Source organism: Glycine soja, chromosome 14 (assembly GCF_004193775.1).
Source record: "Glycine soja cultivar W05 chromosome 14, ASM419377v2, whole genome shotgun sequence".
Lineage (NCBI taxonomy): Eukaryota > Viridiplantae > Streptophyta > Magnoliopsida > Fabales > Fabaceae > Glycine > Glycine soja.
Window position 1 is genome coordinate 46,699,847 of NC_041015.1, and position 26,188 is coordinate 46,726,034.

The 26,188-nt window shown below is 38.9% G+C and overlaps 4 protein-coding genes across 4 annotated transcripts; all 4 read right to left on the reverse strand.

Annotated features, from left to right (window-relative positions):
• Positions 1 to 820: 820 nt before the first annotated feature.
• LOC114384480 lies at positions 821 to 7,686 on the reverse strand. The gene is made up of 2 exons (XM_028344147.1): positions 5,222 to 7,686; positions 821 to 4,938 (listed from the first exon to the last, which is right to left on the reverse strand). Exons 1-2 carry the CDS (start codon positions 7,675 to 7,677, stop codon positions 1,473 to 1,475), a joined length of 5,922 nt encoding a protein of 1,973 aa, XP_028199948.1. The 5' UTR covers positions 7,678 to 7,686; the 3' UTR covers positions 821 to 1,472.
• Positions 7,687 to 7,697: 11 nt separating this feature from the next.
• LOC114384148 lies at positions 7,698 to 8,854 on the reverse strand. The gene is made up of 2 exons (XM_028343810.1): positions 7,787 to 8,854; positions 7,698 to 7,704 (listed from the first exon to the last, which is right to left on the reverse strand). Exons 1-2 carry the CDS (start codon positions 8,626 to 8,628, stop codon positions 7,698 to 7,700), a joined length of 849 nt encoding a protein of 282 aa, XP_028199611.1. The 5' UTR covers positions 8,629 to 8,854.
• A 120-nt stretch (positions 8,855 to 8,974) lies between these two features.
• LOC114384149 lies at positions 8,975 to 10,417 on the reverse strand. The gene has a single exon (XM_028343811.1). The coding sequence runs from the start codon at positions 10,415 to 10,417 to the stop codon at positions 8,975 to 8,977; it is 1,443 nt and encodes a 480-aa protein (XP_028199612.1).
• Positions 10,418 to 21,672: 11,255 nt separating this feature from the next.
• On the reverse strand, positions 21,673 to 25,228 carry LOC114383475 (chaperone protein DnaJ-like). The gene is made up of 5 exons (XM_028343158.1): positions 24,944 to 25,228; positions 24,754 to 24,831; positions 24,580 to 24,655; positions 22,078 to 22,151; positions 21,673 to 21,986 (listed from the first exon to the last, which is right to left on the reverse strand). Exons 1-5 carry the CDS (start codon positions 25,058 to 25,060, stop codon positions 21,915 to 21,917), a joined length of 417 nt encoding a protein of 138 aa, XP_028198959.1. The 5' UTR covers positions 25,061 to 25,228; the 3' UTR covers positions 21,673 to 21,914.
• Between the last annotated feature and the right edge of the window lie 960 nt (positions 25,229 to 26,188).

The following is a 26,188-nucleotide window of genomic DNA, read 5'->3' on the forward strand; positions in this document are numbered from 1 at the left end:
TCAGGTTATTGCCGAACTAGTCAACTGACAAAAAACAAAGATAAATGTCAACTGTTCGGGTTATTGCCGAACTAGTCGACTGATACGAAATAAAGATAAATGTCAACTGTTCAGGTTATTGCCGAACTAGTCGACTGATACGAAACAAAGATAAATGTCGACTGTTCAGGTTATTGCCGAACTAATCAACTTGACAAGAAACAAAGATAAATGTCAACTGTTCGGGTTATTGCCGAACTAGCCAACTGATGACATGAAACAGAGGCAAATGATGCACAAGCTGTTCATTAAAGAAATTGCCACTTGGCGGAGAGAGGGTGACATCTTTGGATCAGACACATTGGGGATGACACTTGGGGGGAAATAGAGGGTTACAAATTATTCATGATTGATTGAAATGAAAAGATAATTGAAGCAAGACTCATGATGGTTAATGCAGCCATGTATGCATGATATTGTCTTTATTGTATATGCATGAATGTGTATATGTATGAATGCCTGAATGACGACACGACTTGTATGACTGTATGGAGGATTGACTTGTATGATTGTGTGAACGATAGATTTGATGGAACAAGATTGGACAAGTAAGATTGAAAGTGACCCGACGTCGCATCACAAACACTCGGCAATCTTCAATGGGGACGATGCCACCAGGGTATATCAAAATAGTGACGGGGTAAAGCCCGCAGCATGCAGCAACTGATGGGGAATAAACATTTCTTGGGGAGAACGTGCCAATCCAAAAACATGGTAGAAGAGCCGGGGCTTCTGTGGTCATGCTTATATTTTTTTTTTTTTTTTTTTTTTTTTTTTTTTATTTTGAAAAAAAACAATTGACCACGTGCAACCTGCAAGGTTTACCCATTCTCATGGTAGCTGTTGACACACCCTTCATCTATTCACGAGTTCAAAGAAAAAGTGTTTTGTTGTTTGTGCTTCTCAAAAAAGACATGAAAGAAAATTTATGATTTTGAGAAATATTTTGTTTCAAATGCTACCATAAAAAGGAAAGGTTTTATAAGCTGAATAAATGAGAATTCCAAATGAAAGGCAACAGGCTCAAATTTATTTGAAAGAGTGGTGACCTGCCAATGGCATGGCTCCACTGATCTTACAAAGTTTGGAAAATGGTAAATCTAAATCGAAGGTTCATTGAACACAATAACCGTTGTTCCCTCTGACAACCTTGAATTCCACTGTTTGGATGCTTCAGATTCAGGGTCTCCCTGACATTCCATTGTGCCTCAAATGAACGAAGATCAGCTCGATGCGGTTACTTTGTCTTTTGGTCCTTAACTTTTGCATAGATCGCCCTTTCGGGTTTTCGACCTATCAGGCTAATTATTTTTCTGTTTGATGTCTCTAATTTTTGCCTGGGCCGCCCTTTCGGGTTTTCGACCCACCGAGACGCTCATTTTTGCCTAAGCCGCCCTTTCGGGTTTTCGACTTATCGAGCTGTTCTTTTATTTTTAGACAAAGTATTTCTTGACTGCATCCGCATTCACAGGACGAGGGAGCTCATCCCCATCCATAGTCGTAAGAGTCAGTGCACCACCAGAGAAAGCTCTCTTGACGACATATGGGCCTTCGTAATTAGGCGTCCACTTGCCCCTAGAATCGGGTTGGAAAGATAAAACCTTCTTGAGCACAAGATCTCCCTCTTGAAACACACGGGGACGAACCTTCTTGTCGAAAGCTTGCTTCATCCTCTGTTGATAAAGTTGTCCGTGGCACAAGGCCTTCATGCGTTTTTCTTCAATTAGATTCAACTGATCATATCTGCTTTGGCACCATTCAGCTTCTGATAACTGGGCCTCCATTAGAACTCTTATTGATGGAATCTCAACCTCCACAGGGAGTACTGCTTCCATACCATACACCAAAGAGAAGGGGGTTGTCCCTGTTGAAGTACGCACTGAAGTGCGATACCCATGCAAAGCATACGGTAGCATCTCATGCCAGTCTTTGTATGTGACCACCATCTTCTGCACTATCTTCTTGATATTCTTGTTTGCAGCTTCAACTGCGCCATTCATTTGAGGTCTGTAAGGAGAAGAATTGTGATGCTCAATCTTGAACTCTTCACACAAATCTTTCATCATCTTGTTATTCAAGTTTGTTCCATTATCTGTAATGATTCTGTTGGGCACACCATAACGACAGATGATCTGATTCTTGATAAAGCGGACCACGACTTGCTTAGTCACATTTGCATAAGATGCTGCTTCAACCCACTTGGTGAAGTAATCAATAGCCACTAGAATGAAACGATGCCCGTTTGAAGCTTTCGGTTCGATTCTACCAATCATATCGATGCCCCACATAGAGAAGGGCCATGGAGAAGAAAGAACATTAAGTGTAGTTGGCGGTACATGAATTCTGTCAGCATAAATCTGGCATTTGTGGCACTTCCTGGCATGCTTGCAACAATCTGTTTCCATCGACATCCAGTAGTAACCTGCTCTCAACAACTTCCTAGCCATTGCATGTCCATTGGAGTGAGTTCCAAAGGAGCCTTCATGTACCTCATGCATCAAAAGTTCTGCTTCTTGCTTATCTACACACCTGAGTAGTACCATGTCAAAGTTTCTTTTGTACAAAACATCCCCATTTAGGAAGAAATTACCAGACAATCTTCTCAAAGTTCTCCTGTCTTTGTTGGATGCTCCAGATGGATATTCCTGACTTTGGAGGAAACACTTGATATCATGGAACCAGGGCTTATCACCAACAACCTCTTCGACTGCAAGCATGTGAGCGGGCCTCTCGAGGCGCTGAATTCTGATTGTTGGCAAATTGTTCCGGTGACTCACTTCGTACATGGAGGATAAAGTTGCTAACGCATCTGCCATCTGGTTCTCATCACGAGGGATGTGGTGAAGCTCCACTTTGTTGAAGAAGGTTAGCAAACGCTTTGCATAATCTTTGTATGGAATCAAACCGGGGTGGCGAGTTTCCCATTCTCCTTTGATTTGGTTGATTACGAGAGCTGAATCCCCGTAAATGTCAAGGTTCTTGATTCTCAAGTCGATGGCTTTTTCAATGCCCAAGATACATGCTTCATATTCTGCCATATTGTTGGTGCAATCAAACTGTAACCTTGCAGCGAAAGGGAGATGATTACCTTCAGGAGTGATAATAACTGCCCCAATTCCATTGCCAAAGACATTCACGGCTCCATCAAAAATCAAACCCCATCTAGACTCGGGATCTGGACCTTCTCCAAGCAATGGTTCATCACAATCCTTCATCTTCAAGTACATAATCTCTTCATCGGGAAAGTCAAACTTGACGGGTTGATAGTCCTCAATTGGTTGGTGAGCCAAATGATCAGCAAGAGCACTCCCCTTAATTGCCTTCTGGGTGCGGTATTCGATATCATACTCGGATAACAACATCTGCCAACGAGCAATTCTTCCTGTCAAAGCGGGTTTCTCAAAGATATACTTGATCGGGTCCATCTTGGATATTAGCCAGGTGGTGTGGTTAATCATGTAGTGACGAAGGCGCTTGGCAGCCCAGGCTAGTGCACAACAAGTTTTCTCAAGTAGGGAGTACCTGGACTCACAATCGGTAAACTTCTTGCTCAAGTAGTAGATGGCATGTTCTTTCCTTCCGGTCTCGTCCTGTTGTCCGAGCACACAGCCCATAGAATCTTCTAACACAGTCAAGTACATAATCAGAGGCCTTCCTTCAACTGGAGGTATAAGAATTGGAGGTTCTAGCAGATAATTCTTGATACTATCAAAAGCCTTTTGACAATCTTCGGTCCAAACAACCCCTTGATCTTTTCGAAGCAACTTGAATATAGGTCCGCACGTGGCTGTCATGTGCGAGATGAAACGAGAAATGTAATTTAGACGCCCAAGAAAACCTCTCACTTGTTTCTCTGTTTGTGGAACCGGCATTTCTCTAATGGCCTTGACCTTGTCAGGATCTACTTCAATACCTTTCTGACTGACAATGAAACCCAAGAGTTTTCCAGATCTAACACCAAAGGTACATTTGTTGGGATTCAGTCGAAGTTGGTACTTTCTCAGCCGTTGAAACATCTTCAGCAAGTACTCGACATGTTCTTCTTCAGTGCCTGACTTGACAATCATATCATCCACGTACACTTCTATCTCTTTGTGCATCATGTCATGAAAGAGAGTGGTCATGCCTCTTTGGTAAGTGGCACCTGCATTTATCAACCCAAAAGGCATTACCCTGTAACAAAAGGTGCCCCAAGGCGTGATGAAAGATGTCTTTTCTCTGTCTTCAACTGCCATCTTGATCTGATTGTACCCAGAGAAACCGTCCATGAAGGAGAAGACCTTGGACTTTGCAGCGCTGTCAATCAGTACATCGATGTGAGGTAGAGGAAAGTCATCTTTCGGACTAGCCTTGTTCAAGTCTCGGTAGTCAACGCACATCCTGACTTTGCCGTCCCTCTTTGGAACAGGCACTATGTTGGCTAACCATTGAGGATACTCTGATGTGACAAGAAAACCTGCATCGATCTGCTTCTGTACTTCCTCTTTGATCTTGAGAGCCATGTCAGGGCGAGTTCTTCTCAGTTTCTGTTTGACCGGTGGGCATTCGGGCTTCAAAGGCAAACGGTGCTCCACAATACGGGGATCCAAGCCGGGCATATCCTGGTACGACCATGCGAACACATCGACATATTCTTTGAGCAATTCAATCACCCTTCGTTTGACAGTTACCTCAAGCGATGCCCCAATCTTGACTTCCTTCTTATCTTCCTTGGTTCCCAAGTTAATCACCTCTACTAACTCCTCATGAGGCCGAATGGTTTTCTTTTCATATTCCAATAACCGAGCAAGTTCCTCCGGGATTTCATCATCCTCCTCCTCTTCAGCCTCGTAGACAGGAGATTCGAAGTTGGGAGAGGGTGCAGGGTTATTATGTTCAACGGGCTCATAAATGCCTAGTCTGCATATGATTGATGATTGACTTTAGAAAATGAGTGAACAATGCAGACTTTTATAGTTACTTGAAATCAGGAAGTAAAAATAAAATAGTTTTGGGTTTTTTTTTTGTGTTACCATTTTCCAGAAAGAGCAATAAGCATAGATATCGGGATAAACCACATTTTCCATTAATAAGAGTAGTGCTTGAAACAAAACAGCCCTACATGATTGCGCTTTCGTCCTGGGCAAGACGAAAGGATCTTTTTTTGAAAAACAAACAAACAGAAAAAACAAAGACACATTACTTTGATGCATGAACTACTGAAGGGATGTCAACCGCGTCCCAGTTGCGAACAAGTTTTCCAGGTGTGACAAATGCAAGCACTATCTCTTCAGGAACATCTTCCAAGACAGCATTGGCTTCTGGCGAGTTGTTGATGAACCCGGCGCTACAAAAGGTGCTAGTAATGGAGCTTGATCCAACACTGTTCGTTGCGGATCCTGCAGAAGAAGCAAATCCCAGTCCTTCGCGGTTTTTACTCTCTAACAACTGCACAACTTTTCCCCATCCTACACCTGTTCCTTCCTGCACCACTTTCTGTGCGCTCTTCCAAGTAGCAAAAGATACTTCATTCTTCTCTGGCTTTTTACCCTCTACAGTCAGGCCTTGGAAAGAGGTTCCTTCTGTTTCATCAGCACCAATAAAGGAAAAAGCTGACAAATGACTAACCAACAAGGCTTCCTCTCCGCTCACAGTGATCAAACTCCCATTTCTGACAAACTTCAGCTTTTGATGCAAAGTGGATGTCACGGCCCCCGCTTCATGGATCCACGGCCTACCCAAAAGGCAACTGTATGCGGCTTGGATATCCATCACCTGGAATGTAATTTGGAAAACAAATGGCCCAATTGTAATGGGCAAATCAACCTCCCCGATAACAGACTTTCTTGATCCATCAAACGCTTTGACAACCACCCCGCTTCTTCTCATGGGGGGCCCCTGGTAGGAAAGTTGATCTAATGTGGATTTGGCCATTACATTCAATGAGGAACCGGTGTCCACAAGTACATTCGACAGAGCATCAGACTTGCAGTTCACCGATATATGTAACGCCAGATTGTGGTTCCTCCCCTCCTCAGGAAGCTCTTCATCACTAAAACTTAAATTATTGCAGGCAGTAATGTTTCCTACTATACTGTCCAATTGATTAACAGTCACGTCCCTCTCCACAAAAGCTTGGTCTAACACTTTCATTAGAGCTTCACGGTGTGCTTCTGAGTTCAATAGCAGAGACAAAATGGATATCTTAGAGGGAGTTTGCAGCAGCTGGTCTACTACTTTATACTCACTCTTCTGGATCAGTTTCAGAATTTCGTCATGATCAGAATTCTTACTAGTCCCATTGGATTGGCCTACTTCCTTCCTTGTACCGGGGCCATTCACTGTCACCTGTTTAACTGCCGGATCATTCACTTTCTTTGCAAACAATGTGGGGATAACACGTCCATTCCTCAGAACTTTACCGTCACTAGCAATGTTGTCCACAGAAATCGCAGGAGTTAGAGAGGGCAAAGGCACCTCCTGCCCACCTTCCAACATCGTGGCACTATACTTGTAAGGGACCGCTTTTAGAGAAGCATACGACATAGGTCCTGGCAAGCTAATCACCAGTGGAGTAGTAGTTGATTCCCCACTGTTATAGCTTATTTCCAACCGCTGAAACTCGGGGGTAATGACGCACACTTCTTTGTCCTTCCTCGTGATGATAAGTTCTCTGCTGTCTATCAGCCCTTGTACGTCCTCTTGTACCTTCGGGCATCCTTTTACATTCACAGGACATATTTCACACGCTGCATGATCATGGTCAAACAGAGCTGCCTCGCACATCTTGATATGTATTGGGACCAGGGGAGTTCGGACGTGCTGGACGTTCAGGATGACACCGTCTTCATCACAATCTTGTATCATGTTGACAGCAGGCCCATGGTTCGGCAGAGGGTTCGCCTGAACATTGGGATTCTGATCTTTGAAGGATAACAAGTTGGCCCGGACTAGTTTTTGCACTTCATTCTTCAGGACATAGCAGTTTTCAACGTCATGACCTGGGGCCCCTTGGTGGAAAGCGCAGGTTAAATCATGACGAAACCAGGGAGGTAAAACATCTGGTGTACGTGGGGGTGTTCTGACCTGGACAAGGTTTTTGGCGAGCAGGGCGGGGAGTAAATCAGCATATTTCATCGGGATTGGATCAAAGGTTGTTTTCTGGCGGTTTTGTGAGTGATATGGTTGTTGGGGGGTTTGCGGGCGATTTTGTTGTTTTTGAGGGTATTGTGGCTGATGGTATTGCTGTGGAGGATATTGTTGTGGAGGGTATTGTTGTGGAGGGTATTGGTGTGGAGGGTATTGTTGTGGAGGGTATTGTTGTGGAGGGTATTGGTGTGGAGGGTATTGTTGTGGAGGGTATTGGTGTGGAGGGTATTGTTGGGGGTAATGTGGCCTTTGTTGGTGATATGATGGGTTTGGGATAGTGGATGCGACATTCGCAACCTGACGATATGGGGTGAAATTCTGCTGAGGCTTACCATGAGCTACCATTCCCACCTCTTGATCTTTCTTCTTCGCAAAGTGGCCTCCAAACTTCTTGGCATTACTTGCGGCAGGGGTACTTTCCACAGTCAAACGTCCCTCTCGGACACCTTCCTCTAATCGCACACCCATGTTGACCATTTCAGTGAAGTCTGTTGGTGCACTTGCAACCATTTTCTCGTAATAAAACTGACTCAGGGTCTTCAGAAATATTTTGGTCATTTCCCTTTCTTCCAATGGCGGGACAATCTGGGCAGCCACTTCCCTCCAACGCTGGGCATACTCCTTGAACGTTTCCTTCTCTTTTTGTGTCATCGCACGGAGCTGATCACGATCTGGGGCCATATCCAGATTGTACTTATACTGCCGGATGAACGCTTCACCCAGGTCATTGAAAGTACGAATGCTCGCACTGTCCAAATTCATATACCATTTCAGAGCGGCCCCAGTTAGGCTGTCCTGAAAGAAATGAATAAGCAGCTTATGATTGTCAGTATACATGGACATTTTCCGCGCGTACATCACCAAGTGACTGCGGGGACAAGAGTTCCCTTTATACTTCTCGAAGTCTGGCACCTTGAACTTGTGAGGGATAGTAACATTTGGGACCAAGCATAATTCACAGGCGTCCTTCCCGAACAGATCTCTTCCTCGGAGGGCTTCGACTTCCCTTTGCATACCATCAAATCTTTCTTGGAGTTCTTCCATCTTGTCGAAGGCTACAACATTTTCAGCTTGGAAAATTGGTTCAACCTCTTGTTGAATAGTGTGAATCAGTGGAGCTGAATAAGTCATTGCAGCTTGAGGGAAAGAGGTATTGGGTTGCGGAACCGGTGCTGACTGCTGAGCGAAAGGAGGTGGAACTTCAGATACAGCGGGCTGGGGGCCTCCACAGACTGGAGGTGGCATTCCCCATGTACAACCTGGAGGCAAAAAGAGGGGTGGAGAAGTCACCGTAGATAGCGGGGTTGTGCTCACCAAAGGCTGCTCTACAGCAGCGGCGGCAGCTTGAGAGTTCTGGGCTGACAGGAGTGCACTCATCATGGTCGTCAACCTATCCATTCCCTCTCGTAAAGTGGCAACCTCCTCCCTGAGACTCTGATTTTCTTGTTCAACTATATCCATCCTCTTCCGATTGGCCCTGGTGTTGTAAATGCGAGTTGGTTTGTGGAGAATTCGTCGGGCCACTTTCCTTGGGCGGCGGCTGATTGACTCCCCCCTTTTTGAAGTAGTGAACACAGTGTGAGACTCGATTTAGAAACTATGAATGCAACATGATGCATGCTTATGTTTATGCAAAAAGAAAGGGAACAAATTATTATCGAAGAACTTGTTAGAGAAGTTGTAAACATCATAAACTGAAACACTTCACTTAAGAATTTTTTTTTTTTTTTTTTTTTTTTTTTTTTTTTTACAAGTCAAGAGATTTCGGGAGCTAAAATCTAAACATAAGGTCCTAAGAACTTCAGACTCAAACTCCCGGAGTAGATGGGTCCTCGGAATCTGAATGTGCACGAGAGAACAAGTCCATAAACCTCCTCTTCCTTCTAGCATCTTGGTGGAGCAAAGCGTCTTTCCGACGAAGCAAGTCGTCCTTCTCAATCATCCTCTGGTTCTGGATAAAAAGCTCACGGCTCTGTTGGGCTATCTTCCCTTTCAAAGTCTCATTCTCTTGCTCGAGCTCCTGACATTTCCTTTTCCAAGTTTCTTTTTCTTGCTTTTCCTTGGTTAATTGTTCATGAAACTCTTCCTTAGTATCAAAGGGGATAGGCAAGGATGATGGTGGGATGGTGGACGATAGGTATCTAGGTAAGCGGTAGGGTAGGCCAAAGCTCTTGGTCCTATCAATAACCCACTGGGTATAAGATTCGTGCACATAGTCTGATTTCTTTCCCAACTGACTTCTGCTGAGTCTGCGGATAGCGCTCCAAGCTTGTGCGAATCTTTCCCTTTTTGTCGAGTGATCACCATGGTTAAGATAGAATTCATTAGTCAAGGCAAGGTTGTTTGGTTTTGTCTTTATCGAGTACCCAAATTGTCGTCGAGCGAGGAGTGGGTTGTAGCTAATTCCGCCACGCATACCCAAAAGAGGTACGTTGGGATATTCACCACAACTCACAATAATCTCTCCAACATCACTAGCTACTTGGTACCAAACAATGTCAGATGGGTCAAGAGTCATGATTCGGCGAGGCCAGGAAAGCTTGTCATCATTGGTCTTGAAGGCACGGGATTGAGGCAAGTGGAAGGTAAACCACTGATAGAGTAAAGGTGCACAACAAGAAATGGTTCCCCGGCCAGCCTGGGTACGGTCATGGATAGAATGGTAGGTATCGGCGAGTAGAGTGGGTACGGGGTTCTTTGTAAGAAAGATTTTAATGGCATTGATATCGATGAAGTTGTCAATATTTGGGAAGAGTAAAAGGCCATATATAAGGAGGGCTAGGATAGAATGGAAGGCAAGTATACTAGCTGCTTCAGCAAATATGGAGGCTTGTTGGTAGAGGAAGTGGGTGGGAAGACCTTGGAGGCCTCCTTTAGAGGTAAGGTTTGCTTGGATGATGGAGGTTTTAAGATGGAGGGCGGCTGCGATGTCGGAGGGTTTAGGGGTAGGCTCAAAACCATGGAAAGGTATCTTGTCTGGCACAGGTAAGCCAACTAGGTAGGAGTACTCTTCAAGTGTGGGGACAAGCTGGTAGTCGGGAAATGTGAAGCAATGGTAGAGCGGGTCATAGAACTGAACCAGGGTCTCTAGGCATCCTTCCTCAACATCTACTCTAAGAATTCTGAGCAACTTCCCATGATGAGCTTGAAAATCAACTGGATCACTTACTAAAGATGCTAGCTCCCTTAATCTCAACAGGTCTGTTTTTTTGAAAAGGTACTTTCTAGTGCTTCTCAGTGGGATGTCCATATCTACAAAGTTTACAACAAGCTTGTCTAAGTCCTTCGATAATTTGGATGAAAAAAAGAGTTTATGCATGGATGCATGTATGCATGATTATGCCAAAGTATGGAGAAAACATGGTGAAGTTAAGTCCAAAATGTTGGAGTTAAGGGTAAACACGCCATTTGGTAAGGACTATGGTTTCACATGTACCTGTATCACGGGTTCTACCAAGTTCCCAAAGTCATTGACCACTTCCGGATATTGTCGGATTACGGGACTACTCCCGGTCTAACAACGTCCATAGGAAAGCCTCGTTTGAGTGTAGTATCGCGTATCAACTAATTCAAGACTACTCTTGATTAGCCACCGCACTACGTCCTAAAAGGCTAAGATGGGTTAAAGGTAACTAAAGGTCCTCAACTTCATAGGTCGCTTGGAAATATCAATGCTGAACACGACTACTCATGCCAACATAGTAATATTCCCAAGATCCCTCCATTGAGCGGGGTTATCACATGTGCCACATCCGAAACTCACTCTCGGAAAGACACTATGATTATACCACCATCCTATCTTATGTTTCCCTCAAGTCCGGGTGTAGGACTTATCTCACCACTCACGTAAAAGATAAACACTTAAGCACGTATTTACAGTTTCAAATAATAACAAAGCATAAAGATGAAAAACAAGATAGGTTTAACCCACTTAGGAGTGTGATCCCCAGTGGAGTCGCCATTTTTTCTGTCGCGGTGATTTTTGGATGTCAAGCTATTGATTAGCATTGACTCGCAATTTTAAGATCACCACCGATCTTTTATTTTTTCGAAGAAAAGGGAGAAAGCTCGAAAAAACCCTTGTTTTTTTTTAAGAGATCAAAGGTCCGGGGGTTGGTTACGCAAAGGGAAGGTACTAGCACCCTAAACGTCTATAGTACTCTATAGGAACCTCTTGCTTATTTTATCTTTATGCTAAATTAATTATTCGTTTGGAAATAAATGCTCAAGTGTGGAAAGATTAAAGAGATGGGTTCAAAAGAAAGGAGAAGGAAAAAGTTTTTGTTTATTTTTATTGATTTGGAAAGACAAAGTCTTTTGCCTACATACCCGAATGGGATCAAAATCATGTAGTTCGGGGTAGAAAGTCGAGTGGTTGGTTTTAATTGATTTTAAAGTTCGAAAAAAGAAGAGTTTAGGCAAGGTAAGAGGCCGAAAAGGCATAGAAGAAATAAAAGAAGTGAGTTCGATTGATTTTAAATTAAAAAAAAAAAAAGTTTTGATTGATTAAAGATTGATTAAAGATTTGATTAAGAAAGAAAGAATAAAGATTGACCCCCTTTTTTTGAAATTTTGATTATGGAAAGTTTTTGGGTTTTGACTTTTTTTTTTTTTTTTTTTTTGATCTCTAGTTATGTAAAGATAAGTCTAAACGCGCCGGATCCCTTAAAATGACGTTGGATCAAGTGAGGGTCCTTTTCCTCGGATACGGTTCAAATCACATGATCGTCCTCGGCGGAAAACATAAAAATAAATGTGAGTGTCGGTGCAGATTCTCATTTTTTACTTTTATTTACATTGGACCTAGATACATTCTAATTGGCAAGAATAAATAAAAATTGTGAATGCATTAAAATAAATATGCTAGAAGAAATAATAAAATGCATGAAATACAAAACAATAAATACATATGGTGCATAAAATAAATAAAGAAAATAAAATGCAAGACATAAAAAAAAATATAATGCTGGAAATAAATAAAAAAAATGAAAATAAAAATGCAAGACATAAAATAAACATGATGCTAAAAATAAATAAAAAATGCAAGACATAAAGTAAATATGATGCATAAAATAAAAATAAACAAAATAAAATAAAAAAATGCAAGACATAAAATAAGTATGATGCTGAAAATAAAATAAAACGAAAATAAAAATGCAATACAGAAAATAAATATGATGCTAAAAAGAATGCGAGACATAAAAATAAAAATGCAAGGCAAAAATAAATAGGGTACATAAAATAAAGAAAATAAAAGTGCAAGACAAAAATAAATATGTAGCTGGAAAATAAAATGCAAGACAAACAATTAAACATGATGCTGGAAAATAAATAAAGAAAATAAAAATGCAAGGCATAAAATTAAATATGATGCGTAAAAATAAAAATGCAAGACATAAAATAAATATGGTGCGTAAAAAAAAGAAAAAAAAAAGGGGTGCAGTAAGGAAAAGGGGGGTGAGAGTAGGAATCGGAAGAGAAGAAAAAGAGAAAAAGAAACTGGGCCAGAGAGGAGTCCAACGGGCCAGAGGGGAGAACCGGACCGGTTTGGTTCAAGGGAAAAAAACCAAACCGGTCCAGCCTCTATATAAGGGCTAGGGGGCCGGTTTTTTTCATTTTTCGAAAGCTTTTTCTCTCTCTTCTCTTTTTCTCTCTTCTCTTTTTCTCTCTTCTCTCTCCTCCTTTCCGAAGTTCCCTGCGGCCATGGACATTCCCCGGCGCGGCGGCCGCTGGCGGCGCCACCGTGCCGGAGTAGCTCAAGCCCCCCCCTCTTTTTTTTAACCTCTCGAACCCTCTTCACTCACTCGTTATGAATCTGAGGTTCGTTTTCAAAAAACGCGACACAGCAAGCCTAGATCTAAACTTAAAGCGGGTAGAATCCTACCCTTTTCTTTCGTGTTTGGTTGGGTTGAAACGGCTTTGGGCTGGTGACTGGTGAGTTAGGGCCGTGTAGCGTATGGTTCTGGATTCGTATTATTTTGGTTTATGCCGGTTCGGTTTTTGTGGTCTGTGTGATGATAGGGGTACGAATCGTGTGATTTGTGGTTTGAATGTGTTTCGGATTTTGATTCTGTTGGTTTTTTTTGTGGTTGATTTGTACGGTGGTGGGTGATGGCCTGAGGGAGACTGCGTTGGTGGTTTGTGGTGGCTGTGTTGGTGGTTTTCGGTGTTTGACGCAGTGCTTGTGGTTGGTGGTGTTGGGTGGCGGGTCAGATGTAGGCTTGGCCGATGGTGGTGGTTCACGGAGGAGGAGGGTGTTGCTGAGTGGTGGCTAGTGGTGGCTTGGCTGTTCCGGCATTCTGACTGTTCGTATTCACCTCTCTGACATGCACAGTAATTAATGCAGCATTTAAAGGACATAATTAGGGTAAAAAACGAAGAGCCCCTCTGGGCCTGGACCAAAAAAGAGACCGAAAAGAAGAAAAAGGAAAAAAAAAAGGAAAGGAAAAAAAAACAAAATATAAAACAGCAAAAATAAAATAAAATAAAATAAAATAAAAATAAAATAAAAAAACGAAAAGAAGATACTAATAAAGATATTAATAAAAAACGGAAATAATAAAAACACTTAATAAAAGGAAAAAAAAAATAACTAAAAATAATAATAATAATAATAATAAAAAAGGTAAATAAATAAATAAATAAAAAAGGGGCGTCTTCAAAACAAAAAATGAGGTATTTTAAAATACCTCCCTGCCGAAATTTCATCTGAAATGATGGAAATTTCCGGCTTAAAAGACGAGAAAAAAAGAAATAAAATGGGTCAAAAATGGGGTATGACAGTGTGGTTTGGAGAATACAGACATCTTCTTTGTTGACCTCCTCCACCTTGAAGCACCTCTTATCTTCCCCTGGGCATTTAATTGCTTCGAAAATGTTGGAGGTTGCCTTTTGGTCATCGATACTCATTTCTAGATTGTCATTCCCCATATCTACCACGCAATTGGCAGTTAGCATGAAGGGTCTGCCTAGGATAAGAGGAATTTCTTCATCTTCTTCTATGTCCATGATGACAAAATCTACCGGGAAAGTAAAGTGGCAGTTGACTCATTCCCTATGGTGCAAGGGATTGTCACGCTCTTGAGGTCTTTGAATTTCTCGGGCAACTTCCTCTGTATCACTGCACTACAGTTGCCTCCCACCATAATGCTTTCATTGTCAATGTACTTCCCCTTCTTGGTGAGGATGTCCTTCATGAATTTGGTGTAAAGCAACATCTGCTGTAAGGCTTCCCCAAATGGCATGGTTATCTCCAACCTCTTGAATATCTCCAATAAACGCTTGAATTAACACTCCTTATTCTTTTTTGATGGCACTAAAGGATATGGAGGCTCCTTTAGAGGGACCGATGGCTCTTTTTTCCTAGCCTCTCGGGCTAGCTAGCTTTTGGTCTTTGAGGTTAAGACCTTATTTTCTTCTTCTTTCTCTTTTTCCTTCTTCTTTTCTTCTTCTTTCTTTCCTTCTTTGTCTGCTCTTCCTTCCTCAGATTGGTCTCCTTCAATTTTCTCTTCCTCTCCTTGTGCTCTCTTCTGGCTTCTAGTCAACACCGCCTTGCATTCCTCCTTCGGGTTCTTTTCTGTGTTGGCTCCAAAGTTGTTGGTGGGTCTTTCAGCCATTTATTTGGCTAATTGCCCCACTTGTATCTCCAGGTTCTTGATGGAGGCTTCCTTGCTCCTATGGTTGGACATGGATATCTGTATGAATTGATTCAGCGTCTCCTCAAACCTGCTAGTCTTCTCATAGAGATCTATCCCTTGATTGGAATTCAGGGCTGGTTGACTTCCTTGCTCCTTGTTGAATTGGTTCCCCAGATGATTCCTTCATCTTGAGCCCTGTGAGAAATTCCTCCCTTGGTTGAATCCGGGCGGTCCTCCTTGGTTGTAGCCTTGGAATCTGTGGCGATTATGAGCTCCCTTGTAGTTTATACCCCTGGAAGAATCTTCTTGGGCTATGCATTGCCTTGGCTCATGTGCTCCTCCGCAGATGTGGCATCCCCCTATTTGCATGACTGGAGAGTGAGAGGGACTTACCGCTTGTAGTTGTTGTGGAAGTTTGCTAAGGGTCTCCGTTAGGGCCTCTATCTGTCGGGACAATAGCTTGTTTTGAGCCAATGTTGCACCTTAGGCTGTGAGTTCCAGAAGGCTTCTCTTTGTTGGTGTGTATGCTCGATCACGAAGGATGGCGTGATCACTGGCCGCCATGTTTTCTATTAGCTCCATTGCCTCCTCTGGTGTCTTCAGCTTGATTTTTCCCTGCGGATGCGTCAAGGAGTTACTTCTGAGATTGGTCGCAGGCCATCTATGAAGATGTTTAGTTGCACCAGCTCACTGTACCCGTGTGTAGGCATCTTTCTAAGTAATCCGAGGAAACGGTCGAGTGCCTCACTGAGTGATTCATCGAGAAATTGATGGAATGAAGATATTTCCATTTTCCCTTCGGCAGTCTTTGACTCTGGGAAGTATTTCTTTAGGAACTTTTCTACAACTTCATCCTAGGTCCGCAAAATATTACCCTTAAAGGAGTGTAGCCACCTTTTTGCTTCCCCTGCCAAAGAAAAAGAAAAGAGATTAAGGCGTATGGCATTCTCAAGGACATTGACTATTTTTACCGTGTTACATATTTCTATGTAGGTGGCGAGATGAGCATAAGGATCCTCATTCAGTAGACCATGGAAGAGGCTTCCTTTTATCAGTTGTATGAGAGAGTGGGGATAAGAGATGTTGGCCGCTTGAACCTCCGGCTTTGCAATACTTGTGAAGAATTGCGGGGTAGCTATACTAGAGTAGTCCTCTAGTGTCACTCGTCGTGCATGCTCCTCTTCCATTTGATTGTAGCTTTGTGGAGAGGGGGGAGGTGAGAGTTGACTGCTTCCTTGTATTTCTTGCTCTCTTCTTTTTCATGTAGCGTTGTTACTCCTGTAAGTGGCTTCAATTTTCGGGTTGAGAGGAGCTAAATCTTCGACTACAGTTCTACCACGCATACACAAAAACAAGGACTACCGTGCAAATTATTGAAGAAAAGATTGAAGAAGAAATAATAAAATTAAAATTCTAAAATAAAGAATAAAAGAATTAATACTTACAAATTGAAAATGTATGGAAACCAAGTACGAAGAACAAAATCCCCAGCAACGACGCCAAAAACTTGTTAACAGTTTGGCAAGTCCACCAAACGTCCAAGTAGTAAAGTACTCGGAAGTCTAAGTTTCGATTCCCACAAGGACTTTGTTTTGTACTTGTGTTGTATAATTTTCAATTTATAAGGGTAGAATTAAAAGGAGGTAGAAGATAAATAAAGAGAACAGTAAATAATAAGAGCTAATTATAGAAAAAGAAAATAATAGAAAGCAAAATAATTAATTAGAGAATTCAATAGAATGAGAATGTTAGGACCTAGCATTCCTTGTTTGCCTAGGATGTATGATTTTTGGATTTTTATTTATCAATTAGGTGAATTTATCCTACCCACATCTATTAGATTACTTGCCCCTGATGTCTCACGATGACAAACCTATTTTACCTATCTATCTCTCAAATGCCTTTGTAAAGATTCAATAGATAAAATGCATGAAGTCTTAATTCTAGATGTGTGCTTTAATGCATAGGCATAATGTTATCATCCTATGTCTAGCAATGATTTCATTATGATATTTTTTCCTTTTAGTTCTAATAGAAGTTATTCTCTGTCGAGCGCCTAACCCCTAAAACTGATGTATGCATATCTTCCTTATATTCTTATCAAGAGTTACCCTCTATCGAGCATCTAACCCCTAAAATAATGTAAAGATGAGTAATACATGAAATATAAATAGGAAAAGATAATAGGATAGAAGACACCTGTTGCATTGATAAATATGGAGTACATCATACATCTCTTGACTTTTTATAGGCTTGTCAGACCCTAACTAGGGGTTTAGCCTCTTATAGCCATGAGGGCCTTATACTGAGATAGGGGTATAAGAATTGATGAAGGAGATGGAATGGAAGATGAGAATAAGAAAATGGTGAGAGAGAAGAAAGAATTCCCTAATGAAGAGTTCTCAGGCTTTGGGTATGTAAGAGAGTGCTCTGAGACTCGATGTGTCTTTTCCCTTTGGCTTGACTCCATTTTTATAGTTGTTGGAGTGGACTTGGGCCTACATACTTGCACTTAGCGCGCTCTGCTCACTTAGCGCAGGTGCCTGTTTTCGAGCTTAGCACGCTAAGCTCGCTTAGCGCAGGTACCGGTGTTCGGGCTTAGCGCGCACTGCGCGCTGAGCGCGTCTTCGGTTGAGCTTGATGCTAAAATCTTCATCTTTTTCATATTTTCTGCATCTTTTTGCTTGTAATTCCTCCAATTTTTATATTTGCAAGCCGTAAACAGAAAAACATCAATTCCTAACATTTAAGCATGGATAACTGCTAAATAATTATTTTTAAAGATATTTTAACTCTATTTTCATAAACAAAACAACTCTTATGTAGCAGTTATCAGTATGGTATTTCAGAATCCATTTATTAGATGAATTGAAGTAAGGTGTTTAGACTTTTTTTGTGATGGTTTCACTCAGTTAATAAGAAGGCTCTAATACCAATTTGTTGTAAAATAAGCATAACTCACAAAATTATGGGAGATGAATGCACACTTTTTATTGAATGATCATCTATTTAAGTATAAATATATTGTAACAGAAAGGAGCAATAATAACTGACTTCCTAAATAATAACCAACCACTAACATAACAATAACAAGAACACTAACATAACAACTACTAAGTAAAAAAAACAAAACAACTAATCCTAAAAACTTCATCAAACAATTAATAGAAAATAACAAACTAACGGGCAAAAGATACACATTCAACAGTTATTTGCATATAGGAGCCCATTTTAGAAATCTACATATGTTCATGGATCAATTACTAAACTTTGGTGATGAAATCATGAAAAATTTCTTAGGCATGCACAAATCAATGAGCTCAATACTCTTCTCATTCTTTGTATAAGCTCATTCCCCCATATGATAACATCTGGATATCTGGTAATTGACATATTCTCTGTTTAGACTTAGACAATACACATTAGACAATATCTCATTTTCTAAATTATGTTGAATGTATATGTCAATTTGTAGGTATCAGTAACAACTCGTGATTGCAAATATTTTAGATTCTTTGTTTTCAAAAGGTTTTGGAATATCTCCTGAAAACCAAAAAGAAGATGGAACCCTCAATACATCTAGAGATGCAAGTGGGACAGGCATGGGAGAGGGTGTCGGATTAAAGGATGTAAGTTATCAGATTGCTAATGAAGGTCAGCTGCTGGGAACACAAGAACAAGTTAGTTTTTTAGCTTGTATATTTTGCTGATTTTCTAAGATTCTTCTCATATATCTGATTTCTGTCCTTGTGTCAATGCTGCAGCAAAAATAAAAGCAAGATTACTCCAATGAAGTGCCAAGTAGCAATAATACAGGGATAGAGATGGGATAGGATTTTCAGGCCGATGCTATGAGCCTTAGTGAGGACTCTGGAGAAGATGGTGATATTGAACGGGAACTCAGGAAGTCAAGATGATGAAACTGTAACCCCAGATGACGTAGGTGATGGAGAGAATGCAGATGAGGTGACTATGGACAAAGAATCAGCATATTCAGATCCTACTTCTGACATGGATATGGATTTGGATGTAAATGAAGATGCATATCTCATGGAAGATGGAGAACCCGATGAGCAAGGTGATTTAGCTGAGAACGGATATGAAGGTAAGCAGGATGAAGAGACTTGCTTGCCTGATGAAGTTATGGAAGTGGTACATACTGAAGTTGATGTGAACTCCGGAAAAGATGTTCAAGGTCAGGACCATCAAGAGAATGTAGACATGAATTTCACAGAACCAAAGAGAGATACATCTAGACATGAATTAGCATCACAGTCCAAAGTTGATTGGCAGACACACATCTGTGAATGTCCAGATTGGTGACTGCTTGGACGTGACTACTCCGTTGGTTATTGCATTTGTGGATACTGTATAGAATCTCAGCTTTTGTTACAAGTTTGGGGTCGCTTGTGTTTGACGCCCTTGAAACAATAGGCTTATTTTAGAGTTAAGAAGACTACTTATGGAAATGTTTAGCTGTTAATATTACATGAACTAATTTGAAGCTGTTAATTTTAGTTGTGGAAATGTTATAACTGTTTACTTTCATGGTGTTGCATGCTGGATTTGTTCTTGGTTTCAGGCATTCAATTCTGAAAACATTGCTTGCTGGCTAGCTTGCGTTGCATCCATTATAGTAGGGTTTGGTTTTCTACTTCATGGTCAGGGGATAATGGTTCTTTCTGTTTTTGGAGTCATGGGACTCACGCCCTAGTGAAGTGACTTTGATATGCTTGGAAAAAAAAATGCACATAGAAAATGGTTACTGTTTTTATCCTTAACATTTGTTAAAAATGTTTGCTCTTGTGCCTTCATGCTATCATGTGTGTTGGTGGTTGTTAAATTCGACAACTAAAATCCCAGGGAAGCAAGAACTAGACTGTTTGATTGGAATCACAAAACAAGTGTACATAATAGCCTTTATACAAGCATGTGGGTGTATATATTATGGAAATTGCAGAATCCCCACTTGAGCATTTTCTAATGGCTTTTTTTTGTATCTCACTTCCTTTAGAACAAGGAGATGTGTGAAGTTGACAATTTAGAGTTTTGGACTCAGCTTTGCCTCTAAATTGCTCAAATCCAAAGTGAATTCAGATTCTATTCCAAATATGTAATTTTTGTCATCCTAGCTAAAGGTTTAATTTCTGACTTGACTGTGCCTTGATATGGCTTTTACCAAAACTACGATTAGGGAAATAAGCTTAGCTTCGTTGTCTTGTGATTAACTAAGGGACTCCTTAAGCAAATTTTCTTTGGATATATTGTTCTCTTTCACGACATTTTTTAGGTCATCCTTTAATAAAGTGTTGACAAGCTATTTTTAACAATTGTGAAATGTTCCTGGTTATTATGGATTGATCTTGTAACCACGAATAATTTGTTTTCTGACATTTCGGTCAATAAAGTATATTATTTAAATTAGAACTATATTAGACATTAACCATGCTAAGGTATATATCACTTATCATAGGTCTTTATGAAAATCACCCCTTAGAATTTTCACCCGTCATTTTGTGCCACGGGAATTTAATTCCTTCTTGACCCATAAAATTGGTATCTGCATGCCTCCACGGGAATCTGATCTGACAAAATAAGGGCAAGATCGCAAGAATATGGATTGTGGATGTTGCTTACCATGATCCTAAGATTCACATCCCCGTGGATAGAAAAGGAATATACTGTGATATAATTTAAATTAAAATGCTTTAGTAGTTATAATATTATTAAATTTGGTCTTTTAATTTCTTATGTTGACTTGACTGTTCATAAATTAGATTTCAATTTTGTTGAAAACCTTTTAATGAATCTCTGCATGGATGGATTAGTTTCGAACTATTCATATAAGTATTTAGGAGCATCTTCAATATTCCTCATATAAGATTTCATTTATCTCGCTGGGTGAGTCCATGTGTCATCCTAGTTTTAAGCAATTTAATTAATTTCTAACTTAATGAAAATTCTTATCATATTATTTAACTCACAAATATTCTCTCTCCTCATATTTTCTCTTATATTTACACAAACAAATGTTACTCAACTTAATTATTATTGTTTATATAAACAATTCTTTAATTTTAACCAACCCAAAATTACAAATTCGAGTACTACTCGAGTCCGAGTATTAGAGTGATTCTCCTTGGTTTGTCTACGCACAAAATATTTTATTGATAAGCGTGTAGCTAAGCAAGTCTCATTAAAAATATTCTTAGTTCACGGAAGAAGTTAAAAGAAAAATTGGTGTTTAAAGAAGTTATTATTCTACCATAGCATTTCAGATTTTTTTTTATAAATACTAATAAATTGATTCTTTAAAGATAAAAAAATTAAATTTAGTTGTAAATATATATAAAATACTACAAATTATACAAATTAATTGTGTAAAAAATTTAATAACAAATTAATCTTTAAATCTTATAGCTTAATGTCAATTGATCCTAAAAAAAATAACTTATTGTCAAATTAATCCTTAAACACTACAACTTAATAACAAAATAGTCTCAAATTTAAAGATAAGATTATTTTTCACACTTTTTTGCACACATTGATCAAGTTATTACCCTTTTAGGGATAATTTTGATTATTTGTCCTTTGATACTGTTTTTAAAATTTTTCTTAATATTCTATATTTCAATATTTTTAAATCTTTATTTTAAATTAAATTTCATTGTATTTTTCAAAGATGTCAACAATAAAAAATAACATCACAATATAAATCATTTTTCATAAACCTAAATTATTTATTTAATAAAAAATTTAAATTATTTTTCATTTTCTTCCTATTCTCTATCGTTTACTACTTCCCTCGTGGGTATTAATATATTTCTTTCTGGGGCTTTGGCTCCTTATAGCTAAAACATAGGGAACAGATAAAATAGCAGGGTGAGATGATATAAACACAAATTTGAAAGAAGGCAGGGGAGGCGAGAGCATTCGACGTTAAAAGAGGTAGAAGTCCCATTTTGTCCTTTTTTTTATACAAAAAACAAGAAACTCTCTCTAGGACATCATAATCAGATATCTTCATTAATAAGCATGGCTTGCAGTGACAGGTACTTCAAAAAACTGTCCCAGATGCACTGGAAGGATGTCTGTGATGTTGGTTTTGTTTTACCATATCGAATGCTTTATGCCAAGGCCATTGCACGTCAATATAAGGCCCTTGTAACGGTTGAGATAATCCTACATCATAAAATGTCAGAAATAATCATTTTTTGTAAATCAAACATTTTTTCAAAACAAAATTCCTGTTTGACAGACAAATATTGCTTACAATGATATTGTAATCATATTCGTAGCGCATCCCATTTATGTCATATTCCCTCCTTTTGACTGGATCACTCAAAACTGTCCAATAAAGCCAAAGAGGTGTTAGGTTATAATAACTTGACAGAACTCACACAGTCCCATCTACTTAGTTAAGGGAAAATGATTAAGGAGGCAGATAATAGAGAGAAGTGTAGTAGATAATCAGCAGAATCTTAAGATCTGATTAGATTTAAATAGGATTTCCAACAGTACCCATCAGAGGGGTACTAGACTACAATAGTAATATCATATTTATTGAACTGCTAATCTAATCCCTTTCACTAGCTACTGTCTCAACCATAATCTATCTTCTCAGGCATCAATGGCCCATATTCGCTATCGGTAGGTTGGTAGGGAAACAAAAGTGTAAGAAGGGGTAAAGCTCCCATCTCCCTACAACTTAAAAATTCCACCAGTTGTGCTAACAATTCTTAATTTCTTATTCAATCTGACAGTCATCCCTGATGTCAAACATCACTTTAACAAGCCAAAAAAATATCTCACACATCATACAAAATTTTAAAAGGGTGATTCAATTCAAGAGGCTCCCACCAAATGGGGTTTGGGGAGGGTAAATATAAGCAGCCTTGACCCCACAAGCGGATTTCTAGGATTTTAATCCATGACATCCAGGTCACAATGCAGCAACCTTATAATTATGGCAAGGCTCACCCTCGCATCATATAAAAATTAACTACATCAAATATGGACATGGTAACAATCAAGAGGGAACCTTTTCTCTTATTTTTTTATCTTTTGCTAGGAGCAGGACAAGGGAGGATATATTCTTTTAAGCTTAGAAGACACACAGAGAACAAACCAGTACAACGAATTATCCAAGTTTTTTTGAAGGAATGAACTATCCAAGTTGTAAGCATGTTTTCGTATCTCCTTGAAGGCAGAATATTATAACAGAGCCAGGATTATCATTAACCAAAGGATGCAAAATGGGGAAAAATGAAACAGGATAAAACAATAATGTAAAAACGTGTTCAAATGCAATTAATTGACAGAAAAAGCAATAAGACCAAGGTGCTTGTTGTCCTAAAGGCAAAGGGCAGTTTTAATGAAATAAAACAAGAAATTAAGTTGATTGACCCTTTTCCCCCTTAACAATAACAGCAACAAAACATTATTCCATAGGTGGGAGGTGTTGGCTACACAAGGGGTGTAATGAGAGTTGACTATTAGTAAACTATTTGAAGAAATGCTTGAAAAATCTCAATGTTTTACTTACCAATCAAAATTGAGATTTCAATTTCACCTGTTTAAACAAATGAGCCAAGCTAGACTAGCATTTTTTCTTTTGCAAGTTAAGCTTGAGCTTTTAGTGCTCGGTTTGACTCATCCACCCCTCTAGCTACAAGGATCATCAAGTAAAGTCATTGTGTTAGGACAAAAATAAAGTTTTCACAAAGGCCATTTAGATTAAAGTCAAACCACCATACACAAGATTTAGTCATGTATTCCTCAATAGGTAAACTCCAACCTTCTATTGAATACACTCATTCATTTCTAATCTTATATTTTCTTGTACAACTACTCATAACTCATCCACCACAATGCTTATGCTCGTGGTGGCACTTCAGAACCACATGCATCAGTGCATCACTATTCTTATGCTTGTTCAAATAAATTTTAACACATGTACGCTTGCCCAAGTTTCTTTCATCCTTTGGATAATCTCAGAAGAAAAAAAGTCAATGCTAATTTATTACTTTATTAGTTTATTACACATACACTCTACCCCTATGCCAAAAAATTGATTATTTGATTCCCGTCTCGTACAGGAGCATCCTGTTCACGCAGCACTTCCATCTCAACACATTAAAATTACATTGACATCAGTCCGATACACGAATTTAACAAAACAAAATCAGTTTGCAAGCTGCCAAATAAGGGTTAGTCAATCTTATTCCTACATAATCCATTTGAACAGTGAGAACTTGACCCAATTTTAGGAGTGGTGCATTTTTCACTTGAACTATACGTACATTTTCACAAATAGGAGATATAAGTTTGGTTGGAGTGATTAAGAAAGAAGTAAAGGAGGAAAAAGTCACAGGTTTGGTCTTCTGCTAGCAAAAACTAACAAGCTCACAATTAACATTTGCCGATACAAAAACCATTTTCACAAATAAATTGTCCATGAATAATTATTGTAAACAATTTTCACAAATAAATTGCCGAAGACTTACTATTGTAAACGGTTATTTATTTATTTTTTTACAATAATAATGATGGAGAAAATGGCAATTCAAATAGAATGTATTTAAAAAACTGCTACTAACTATGAGGAAAGAAAAGTAACAAAAGAAAAGCATCCATACATAATTATATCACAAAGCAATTAGTTGTGTAAAACCACAAATAACGAACAGGAGCAACGAGTAACCCTGAACCCTAACCCTAACCCTAACCCTAACCCTAAAAGAAGATAGATAGATAGATATAAATATGTACGTACCCTGATAGGCTTTGTTTATGTCTTGGAATCGCGAGGTAGCAGAGTTATGGTCTTTGTGCTTGTCCGGGTGCCACTTCTGCGCGCACAACGAGACCCACATAGATTATTAGGCCCAATCGGAAAGCCCAACCAAAAGGAAGAAAAAAAAAATGCTTACAACACAAGACAACGCACCAGCGCGAGGCGAATGTAATTGGAACGAATAGCGTCATCCGTAGCGTCGTAATCCACTTCCAGTATCTTATAATAATCCTGTCCCCAACAAACAGCAGAAGAAGCAGTTATTACACAAGCAAACAATCCCTAATTACAATTTGAGGTTTGAAAAAGGAAGAGTTAGTTTGTGTTTTAGTGAGTGGAGCACCTTGGGTCTGGAGAGGGCGGAGAAGAAATCGAAATTGAGGTGGGAATCGGAATCGGAATCGGGTTCGGGTTCGGGTTCGGTGATGGTGTCTTCGTAATCTTCCCATTCCCACATCATGTTGTTTGAGAAGAAAAATGGAGTTAGAGAGGAACGAAGAAGGGATAAAGTGAAAGAAAGAAAATAGTATAATTGAATTGGGTGGTTCTTTTCTTTGTCTCGAAGTGCCGCTATTCCACAACAAATAAATAACAACGCAGTTTACAATCAACGTTCTCCCCCACGAAAATTCTGGATATCAATTTACACACCATTTAAATTTTGAATCTCTTTTACTTTAGTATCATCGTTGAAAATTTATTAAAAATTATCATTTATAAGAGAAAGACGTTGAATGAGATGCAAAATTTACTAAAATTGATGACTTTTAATGAATTTCACATTAGATGAACAATTTAATTCTTGAATTAGTTTCTCAAATAGGTTTTTAGTGTTTTGTTTAAGTCCCTAAAAATAACTCTTTTTTCTCATTTTGATCCCTAATTCGGAGATTTAAGTGATAATAATAAGTTTAAAGATCAAAATAAGAGAAAGTGATTAATTTTAAAGACTTAAATGAAATTCCAAACAAAATGAGAAATTTATTTGAATTAGTTTAAGAGACTAAAATGAAAGTAAGATAGAAATTTGAAGATTAAATTTATCATTTACACTAAATTTTAACTATTTATATAAAGAGGTAAAAGGAGAGTGGTCATTAGCATATAAAATATAAAATATATATTTTTAGTCTCTCAATTTACATTAAGTTGATCTTTTTAATTTTATAAGTTGAAAAAAAATTATTTAGTTTCTCTTCAATGATTTTTGCTCAGGAAAAACAATGTACATATTGCAATCTATACTGATGATAATAATGATGCAAAGTTATATTGAGTTGTTATATAAGCAACTTGTAATTTATTCGGCATGAAAGTGAAGTTTCTAATAACATTAAATTTTTTAATTTCTAGAACTAGAATTATATTTAAATCTTTATAATTATAGGCTGTAATAAATAGAATTAATTATAAAAAAATATATATGATAGAAGAATATCTTATCATTACTCTTCTTTTAAATATTTTTTTGTCTAAACTATATGTATTATTTTATTGGAAACAATCTTGTTGAGTTGGTAAGACTATTATAAAAAATAAAATTCATCTTCTAAATATCAAACATAGTTCTAAGACTCAAACTCGAGAT